Raw genomic sequence first — 9,689 nt, 5'->3', positions numbered from 1 at the left:
TTAACATTCTCAGGTTTCTGAAGCAATGCACTGCTTGGGGCTGTGTGCCATGTACACGTCTGCACATACACGTGCATGGACGTGTAGTCTGAGGGACTGGAGACTCACACTCCTCACTCCAGCAACAGTGAACTCACACTTTGGAGCTGGCACCCGCTGTGGGGAACAATGTCTTTCTCATTACACTCATAATTCAGATAATTTCATCTGAAAGATTCAAAAAATAAAGGATGCTTCCACCTTCAATCATCTAACTATGCCTTGATTTTCCACTTCCTTTAAAAATTATACAAAGAACCCTTTAAATGAAAAGATGGGAGAATCACACCCAGTAACATCTCTTTTGAGAAAAATCCATCTGGGTCAGTGTGAATTAGGTTTGAATAGTGACAAAATTTTTGCTTGCAAAGCTTGAAAAAGGGCAGTGGTAGCCTGCCCCATCCTGGTCAACTTTCCCACGTCTCTAAAATTCAGACCATTTAATAACCAAGGTTAGGAAGAGAATGGGTCTGGGATGCTGTCCAGCCTCATGGCCCAGGAATCTCAAAATAAATTGCACTAGATGCCATGAACACCCAGATTTTCTTCTGCAATGTGATTCTTTTTTTTTCTGACACTAGTGGACTTCTCGGCTTCCCACTGCTATTAAGTATGCAGATGGGGAGTGTCCTGTATCAGTTCCTATCACATTCAAGAAGCCATGGATGACTTCCAAAGGGTTGCAAAGGGTTTGGGAGCAAGAGACAAAGAAAACTCAATCCTAAACCAGGTATAGGATTCTGCTTATATTTATAATACATTTCTGTTGGATCTAATTACTACATGGTAAATGCAGCATAACAAAGATCCTTTGAGGATGAAAGAAAATATTTTATTGTCAATGAATACACTCTGAACCCAAGGCAGCTTAGGAAAGCTAGTACAAGCACACACTCAAAATAAGGCATGATGGATTACTGGTCCCTAAATCTAACACTACTTTGAACTTTTCAATATATTCATCAGATTTTCCTGAAGCTCTTGGTCTCCAGGTGAAAGACAAGATGGGAAGGGAGAGGAGAAAGGTTACAACATACACTGAGCATCTATCGATGGTAAGCATTATGCCAGACACTTTGACAGTTACTTTATCAGCCTGACCTCTGCAAGAACGTACAATTATTTCCACTTTACAGATGATGGTTGAGATCTGGTCAGAGATCTGCCCCTGTCTTGAAGACTCTGTAGCATAGTGATAAGAGCATAGACTTTGGAGTCAGTCAGAACCTGGTTAAGAATATGATTGACCACTTAGTAGCTGTAGACTTGGGCAAGTCATTACAGCTGTCTGAATCAAATGTCCTCACCTGCGACATGAGGATAATAACCACATCCACTCCACAGGGCTGCTGTCAGGGTACAATGAGCTGGTGCTTGTAACCTGCCTAGCAGAAGGCCTGGCACACGGTACGTATTTAATAAATGTCCGCAATAGTGTTACTGTTACAGCACACTGGCCACTAGGTGGGCTGTCCCCGTGACTTGACCATGAGTAAGAGGGGAAAAAAGTCGAGTTATAACAGACACTAACAGCTCAGATCAATCACAGCCAGAGTCATCATGAACACTCATTTTAAATCCAATCACTGTGCTTTGATAAGAATGTTGTCCTCAGATTAATGTATATAGGACCTTGACATGGGAGGAGAAAAGAGGAAAAAGGAAGGAATTTAAAAAATGAAATCAGAGAAACTCCACTTTTGATTGAACCTTAGTGATCATTATGCCAATGGCTCTCAAACCCATCTGATCTTCAGAATTGTCAGGGATATAGCTGAGAAATATGGGTGGATGCCTTGGCCCTATTCCTGGAGATTGTGAGTCAGTTGGTTGGGGATGACTTAGATGTTCCTGGAGTCTGATGATCATTCAGGTTTGGTTTGCTAAACCATGACCTAGTTCCATGTACCCTTCCTGCCCCACCTTCCCCCCAAACAAAACAGAAAGCCCACCTATGCCCAAGGCACCAGTAACTTCTACAGTTTCCTTGACGAGTTGTTCTCTACTCCCTGCTTACTCATGTATGTTTTGGCTTAGGCCGAATGTTCAGATACGTATACTAGGCAATCTATTTTAATACAAGATGCAAGATAGCAGCATGGGTTTTAGAATCATAAAAACATGAATTCAAGTCTAAGCACTACCACTCACTAGCCGTCGGATCTTAGGTAAATTTCTTAACCTCTCTGGCTTTAGGTACCATGTCTTGAAAGTAAGATCAATGCCACTTTATAGGTTTATCTTGAAGATTAAGTTAGCCAATGTATGCGATGCGTTCTTAGAACACAGCAAATGCTCAACAAATGTTAGCTGCTCTTATAGCTCCAATTGAATTAGTTCCTTTGGCTAACACTGTACACAACGATGAAGTCTCTGAACATTAGCCAAAGAAATTAGCCAATAAGCAGAAGAGGAACATACACAACCCTCATCCCCCAAAGGTGAAACATGCCAAAACACAGAGGCTTGTCAGTGAGGGTAGTGCCTGAATTCTTGTGAAGCTCTCTCTGATCCCGTCACTGAAACCCCATGACACAGACAGACACAATCAGATAATGATGGCAGTCAATAACGATAACAGAAATTATTATTTATTTTCATAAACACAGAGTATGTGCGTCCCGCTGAGTTACACACATCACATGCCAGCATTCACTTTCGGGGCAGTCAATCAACGAGAGATCTCAATATCTCCCCGCCGACACAGGAGGGGGAAGATGGAGCGGAGGTTGAGAAATTGCCCACACCGGAGTGACACATTCACAAAGTTAATCTAATCCAGGGGCTGTCAGTGCCATTGCAAGCCTGTGAATATGGAATAGGCTTGATTGATTTTTCACCGCAGTAGCTAAACACTCCATTGTTATTTGCAACAAATATAAGGAAAGGAAAGATAAAACCATAAAAGGATTGGATCTGAAGCCCCAGAACAGCAATAAATCACACAATGAAGTCAGAAAAAAAATTAAAAATGGTTAGAGGAAGGCTGTATCTGTGTCCTAAGGGGGCTCAGTTATCAAAGCATAAACCCCACATTAAAACCTGGGGCAGCGAAGGCTGATCCTGACTCAACCAGTAACTTGCCCCAAAACTGGCCTGGGGTTACCCATCCTCCCGGAGTATCAGGAGATCCCCTGACCTGGAATAATAGTGACACTAATTATTAAACGCCCATTTCACATGTCCACATGTATGTGTTTCAGTGTAAGAGCCACAGCTCTTGATTTTTAGTCCCAGCCCTGGAATAATCAACTGAAGGACACTGGGCAAATCCCCTTCCCTCTCTGAGCCTACATCAGGTTTAAGGGTTCAGGTCCCAGAGCAAAGTAGATCAAGGTTTGATTCTCAGCCCTATATGATCTTGGGCATGTTATTTAACCTACTGGGCATTTTAACAGTGAGGTAGCTCATACAGATGAGTATAGATGGTGCATGGGATACGGCGAATGAATACTAGAGACTGTAATAGCATTTTCACCACATACCAAATACCTGTCCAAATACCTCCTCACTGGCTGTTCTGAAGATGAATCAAGGGATTAGGTAAAACACTTTGTGATATAAATGGGATTTTCATATTTTAATAATAAGGTGGTATTATTAAATTATTATCACGATTATTGGTTTGAATGTTATGCTATTCAGCAGGGGATACGGTTTTCATAGAAGTGCTTCTCACAGGCTCTTTGGGTAACAAGTGATTGGATTTGGAAGGCTGTCTTCTATGAAAAACAGAATAGCCACATTCTTGATTTGAAAAGCTGAGCTTCTCAGCACTGAAACAGAACAGGTTCATTACACAGTGAGGATTAATTAGCTGTCGGGTATTGTTAAATGTTTTCACACTCTCAAGACCCACGTAGAACCGGAAACTATGAAAGTGAGTAAGAAGTAATCATAGTTCCGGGAGGGGAAAAAAGAAGACACAATTGCTGGCAATGCAAATTTCAAGAGCAGAGCATGTTAGTAAATTATAGTCTGATTAATATCACATTGGCTTGTTCTCTGTTTGGAGTCTTTGTTCTGAATCTACAGTCTTCAGGGTTGCATGTTTTTTGTTGTTGTTGTTGTTTTCCCCCACTACTGGGATCAAAAGGGAAAGGAGGCTAGCCTTTTCAGTGTTTGCATCAAAACAATGCTGGGGTGTGGATGTTTACACTGAAATGCCGGATATTTGGAAGCCTGGGAAGGGAGAGGGGGAGAGATCAAGATGAGCTGAAGATGGGATTTATAATTATATAGCAAATATGTCTCCCAAATTGGTATAGCCACAGTTCAAGTAATTGAAAAGAAACAGAAGCTCATAAAAATGACAATTCCAGGGGGCCTTAGGGATGACAGAGTCCAGTGACCACATAGCCCTTGTCTCAGACACCAGGGGCAAGTGCTAAAAATGCAGATTCCTCTGGACTCACCCACTGGGGATGGGTTCCCCAGAATCTGTATTTCCTGGTCCTCTGCTTGGCAGTTTAGGAACTAAGCTTGGAGGGAAGAAATGGGATGCATTGGCCAGAGTCACATAGCCGGTTAACAAGAAAGCAAGGACCAGAACTGGGACTTTCCAACTCTCAGCCACACCTCAGGGCTGCCTCCCATGTTTTAGACGAAGTCCACCTCATTGATATCACTGTCTTGCCCTGGGGAGGATCTGCTCTCATGGAAACTTCAGTAGGCCTTCCTTCTTCTTTAGCACAGGGATGGAATTCTCCGAAAGGTTAAGCACAGACACGTGAAACCCCATAGAGTGCCATGGACAAGGGAACTCTATAGTGGAGTCTATAGCTGGCATTGAAAAAATTCCATCCACAAAGCAAACAAGGGCAAGGTGAAGTCTGGGCAGAATTTCACGGTATAAACTCCTCAGTGGCACTTAATCCATTTGTTTTCCCTGCAGGATTGTAACATCCCAAGGGGTAAAAGATAATCTCATTCCTGTATCAACAGCACAGTGCTTGCCACGTAGAAGATATCGGGGAGTGCTTTGTGGAATGAATACAACAGTACAAAAAGTAAGATAATATGAATTTTCTCATATATCTGGGCCCACTACCAGTAGGGGGTAATAACAGCCATGATGATGATGATGCTATAATACTAAAACAACAGCAGGGAACTAACATTATTGACTGCTTTCTATGAGCCAGACACTATATAGGCTAAGCACTTTCTTACACGCAATATCTTATGGAATCCTCATGACCATCCCAGCAAGTCGTCTCTGTTAATCAGTTGAGACACTGGAGCACAAGGAGCTCAAACACAGTTACATACTGCATAGCAATAGACCACATAGATGACAGTGGTCCCATAAGATTATAATACTGTATTTTTACTGTACCTTTTCTATGTTTAGATACACAAATACTTACTACTGTATCATAACTGCCTACAGTATTCAGTACAGTAACAAGCTGTAGACCTATGTAGCCTAGGAGCAATACACTATGCCACAGCCTAGGTGTGTAGTAGGCTCTGCCATCTAGGTTTGTGTAAGTACATTCTATGATGTTTGCACAACAGTGAAATCACCTAAGCATGCATTTCTCAGCATATAACCCCATCATTAAGTGACACATGACTGTCCTATGCTCAAGGTCACCAGCCAGAAAGTAATGGAGCCAGAATTCTAACCCAGGCCAGACTGACTCGATGTTCATACTTTTCCCTGCTCTACTCTCCAGTCTCCAAAACCTCCAAAACCAAGGTGGGCTTGCCCAGTAGCTCTCCAGGCTGATGAGAGGAAACAGCAGTCAATGCTTGCTGGCGCAGAAAGAGCTCAGCTGAAGACCGTGTGCCTACAAATGCTGGGTAAACACCCAACAGCCTAGCACCGTGGCCGGTGAAGAGTGAGTGTTCAAAAAGCATCTGCCGAATCAACAGATGAACAAATAAGTAAATGAATTCGCAAGTGAGCTAAGCAAGCACACAATGACCATCTAATTCTCATTTCTGCTTTTAAACCTACGGTGAGAACCTCTTTTCCCCACATACACTTCCCTGTCTCTTTTGCAGTTTTTGGTCTTCTGTGCTGCAGCTGACGACTGAAATCCCTTGTCCTACACACGTTGAAAAGTCCCTTGGGGCAAGGGCTGGTCCCGACATGTGCCTGCGTTACCACTCACGTTGAACGTGTTCAAAAATGTACTCGTCATCCACCCTAAACCACTCTGCCTACGTCTAGAGAGGCTTCTCTTCTAAGCGTGCTGGCGGCAATCCACTTTAACACCACTTCCCCAGGATGCCTTTCCTGGCCTCCCAGAACCAAATGTAATTTCTTCCTCCTTTGATAAAACTGCAACGCTCGGACACTCTCTCAATGCATTTATCTTACTCTACTTAGTGTCATAATCATTCATGTATTAGTCTTACACATCCTCTTTCCTTATTGGACTATCCATTTCTGGAGGGCAGGAAGGAAGCTAGTCAGACTAAGAGTAGAGATCAAGTATTAAGGACCAGTCATAGAGGAAGGGGCTTCCAGCCTCCTTGCATTTTATTTTCCTAAGCCCACGAGCAGTAAGTATTATGTTCACCATTCTGCAGATAGACAACGTAAAAATAACTTGCATGATGGGAGCTCAAAAAGGTTGAGTGACTATGTGAGATTCTGGTACGTGGCAGGATTTGAACCCGGGCCTGTTAAATTCTAAAGTTTGTGTTCTGAACCACGAGACTACAACTTTCCATCTGGATGTTTTCATTCCATATATCTTGAGTACAGAATGTACTTAAGACATTTTAGATAATGTGGACAGAGGCTAAGAATATAGTAACGTCTGGCAATGGCCACGGTGGAAGGTGCTCGGGGACAAAAGGAAAAGCATGGATTTGCAGTTGTTAAGGCTTGGCACCTTTCCTGCTCCTCCATCTGCCACCAGAGACTGGGGTAGCCGGAGTCTCCGCTCAAGCTTCCTCGCTCGCACATTGCGGTTGCCACCTCCAGGAGTAGCCAGCACGCGGCCAGCCTTGGCAGACCCTCCCCTGACCCAGGTGGCCAGAGCAGCCACCCGTGCTCACCCGCAGGGTTGTGATGGTGGCAGGATCCCGGAGCCGGCCCTCCTCATCCTTCAGATTGTAGCCTTCTGGCCTCTTATCGCGCTCGCTGACTTTCCATAGCTTCACAGTTTTATCTGGGGAAGGCAACGAGAGGACGTCAGAATGACAGAGAAAGCAAGCTTGTAAAGGAGCGCGTCTAGGGGCAGTGGGAGAGGTGGGAAGAATTGCGAGAGAAATTGGCTCATGTGAAGGGCTGTGGTGCAAAACTCCTGTGTTATCTGAAGGCAGACCTCATACTTCAAAACAAAAACATATATTGTGCTGGGACAAAAGGTTTTCCCTGACAGTGGGCTCCTAGATATACAGCTATACATTAGTTTAGCTCATTCAATAAAAGTATTTATTGAACATTGCATAATAATAGTAGCCACATACATAAAGCTTACTATGTTAGTGCTTTACATGGAAAATTCATTTAATAGTCGAGATAACTCCCGGAAATAGTTCTGTTTCCTCTATTTTGGCATTCCAACTCACTTAAACAGTGTCCCTGCTATGTCCTGAAAGGCTCTCCATGGCCTGCACTCTCTACTTTCTCCACCTCTGATCCCACTGTCCACCCCGACTGCCCCTCACTCACTGTGCTCCTGCCACATGGCTTCCTTACTGCTCTTTGTATACCTGGAGCCCACTCCTGCCTCAGGGCCTTTGCACTTGCTGTGCATTCTGCTAGGAAAGCCCTTTCCCTTGTTTTTCTCACGACTCACTCCTTCATTTTGCTCTTGCTGTTCAGGTCCCAACTTCAGAGGCTTACGTAAAACCTACATAAAAAATGCTGTCCTCACTACCATGCTCTACCCCCTTTTTCCTGCTTTATTTTTCTTCATAGTAATTTTCACTACCCAACGATTACTTGGTTATTTATTTGTTATTTGTCTCTCACTAGAATGTAAAATTGTTGAAGGCAGAGATTTTATCTTGTTCATCACTAGACCCCCAGCACCTAGAGCAGTGCCTGGGACACAGTGGATGTTCGATCAACATTAGTTGGATGAATGATCAAATCTCATCTACACAGTGCATATTTTATTTCTAGCAATATTCAGTGAAATAAAATGGTGAGAAGATGAATCAAAATGATACTCCTTTCTCTTTGTTGTCTCTGTGGCGTTTCCAGCTGTAAGCTACCTTTCTCCCCTTTGTATTGTCCCAGCACTTTCTACCACTTGATGACACCTGTCATTTCCCACAGTTAAGAGAGGTGAGAACTTGTATGCCTACAGGGGTCAGGCAGGCCCGGGGAACAAAGGAAAGAGGTTAGGGGTTCTGGGGAGCTGGAGACAGTATGCTTCACCTGCAGGTTTTCAATTCCGTTTTTTATGGAAACATGTTTGGGCCAAACAGATCAAGTCTGTGGCTTGCCTGCCTCCGTAAGCCTTCCTTATCAGATATATTTCTCTTTTGGGAGGCAAGGACTCAGTTGCCTTTTTTGTGTCTTCCTCTGTCCTGCACAAGGCAGGCTTAGGAATCAGACAACCTTGAGCCCAATACCCACTCTAATTCCAGCCAGCCATGTGGCCAATGGCTAGGATTCCCACATAGTAGGTACATAACTAGTTTTCTTGAGTGACAAACAAATAGGATTGCCAGATTTTGCAGGAAAAAAGTACAGAATGCCCAGTTAAATTTGAATTTTAGATAAATAATAAATAATTTCTCAGTGTAAGTATATCTCACATAGTTCAACCTTACAAATAAAAACACTTTATTTTTTGTGCCTCAGTTTCTTTATCTGTAAACTGGGAAAAATAGTGTCTTCCTCATGGGGCTTTTACAAGGATTAAATGAATCACAGCATGTAGAGTGTTTAACACAGTATAAGGCTTCTAATAATGGTCCGCTAATGGCAGCTTTTACTAGAACTAGCAAACTGGGCGGCTGTTCTGCAGTGACATGTTGCTCTGACAGCTTTAGCTTTATCCCACGATGATGTCTGCACATCCTATTTCTTCTCTGTAATACTGTCAGCAAAGGCTGCCCCTCTATCCTGCCTTTATTAAGGTTTTTTTTTTTTTTCCTTTTTGTCCCCTCATCTCATGCCTCCATTTCTCCTCACCTGGCTCCCCTCCACCCCTTCCCAGCCCTCACACCTTTGGGAGGGTGGATCTTGTAAGCAGGAGATGTGGATCACAGTGCTGCTCCCCTCCAAGTTGGCAGAAGCGAATGCCTTGTTCTCAGAGGTCTTAACGTACCACATTACGAAGTGGGCTTTGAGCAGCAAGGTGGCTACTCGAATAGATAAGTGTCCCTGTGTTCTCGTATCTGGGAATGACTCGGGCTGGTCACGCCTGCTGGCATGCCCAGCAAGGTTGCTAAGTGTGTGATCTGTGCACTCTGAACTGTAATTTGCCAGTAATTTTTATCTTATATTGTTCTTATGGTGAGTGATAAATTGCTATAAAGAGAAATGGAGAAATCATGGGTATAACATAAAGAATCAAAATCACCTATCATCTCGCCAGTTAGGGACAATTACTGTTAACATTTTGCATAAATCTTGGCAATATTTTCTTTATGCAATTTTTTGGGGGAATACAAACCTGTAATAATATTGCATATACAGATTTTGTATTTTCTCATTTAATTTCCTTTTT

At 43.1% G+C, this 9,689-nt stretch overlaps 1 protein-coding gene across 7 annotated transcripts in view; it reads right to left on the bottom strand.

The window, feature by feature from the left end:
- Nucleotides 1-9,689, bottom strand: part of PPP2R2B (protein phosphatase 2, regulatory subunit B, beta) — a 480,871-nt gene that overhangs the window by 102,526 nt on the left and 368,656 nt on the right. For all 7 annotated transcript variants that reach the window (XM_012658303.1, XM_012658305.1, XM_012658308.1 and 4 more), the window contains one exon: nucleotides 7,057-7,169. In XM_012658303.1, coding sequence (XP_012513757.1) covers nucleotides 7,057-7,169 — 113 coding nt within the window. The remainder of the gene's footprint in view (nucleotides 1-7,056; nucleotides 7,170-9,689) is intronic.

Source organism: Propithecus coquereli, unplaced genomic scaffold (genome assembly GCF_000956105.1).
Source record: "Propithecus coquereli isolate 6110/MARCELLA unplaced genomic scaffold, Pcoq_1.0 Scaffold58, whole genome shotgun sequence".
Lineage (NCBI taxonomy): Eukaryota > Metazoa > Chordata > Mammalia > Primates > Indriidae > Propithecus > Propithecus coquereli.
This window is presented reverse-complemented; position numbering and strand designations above follow the sequence as displayed.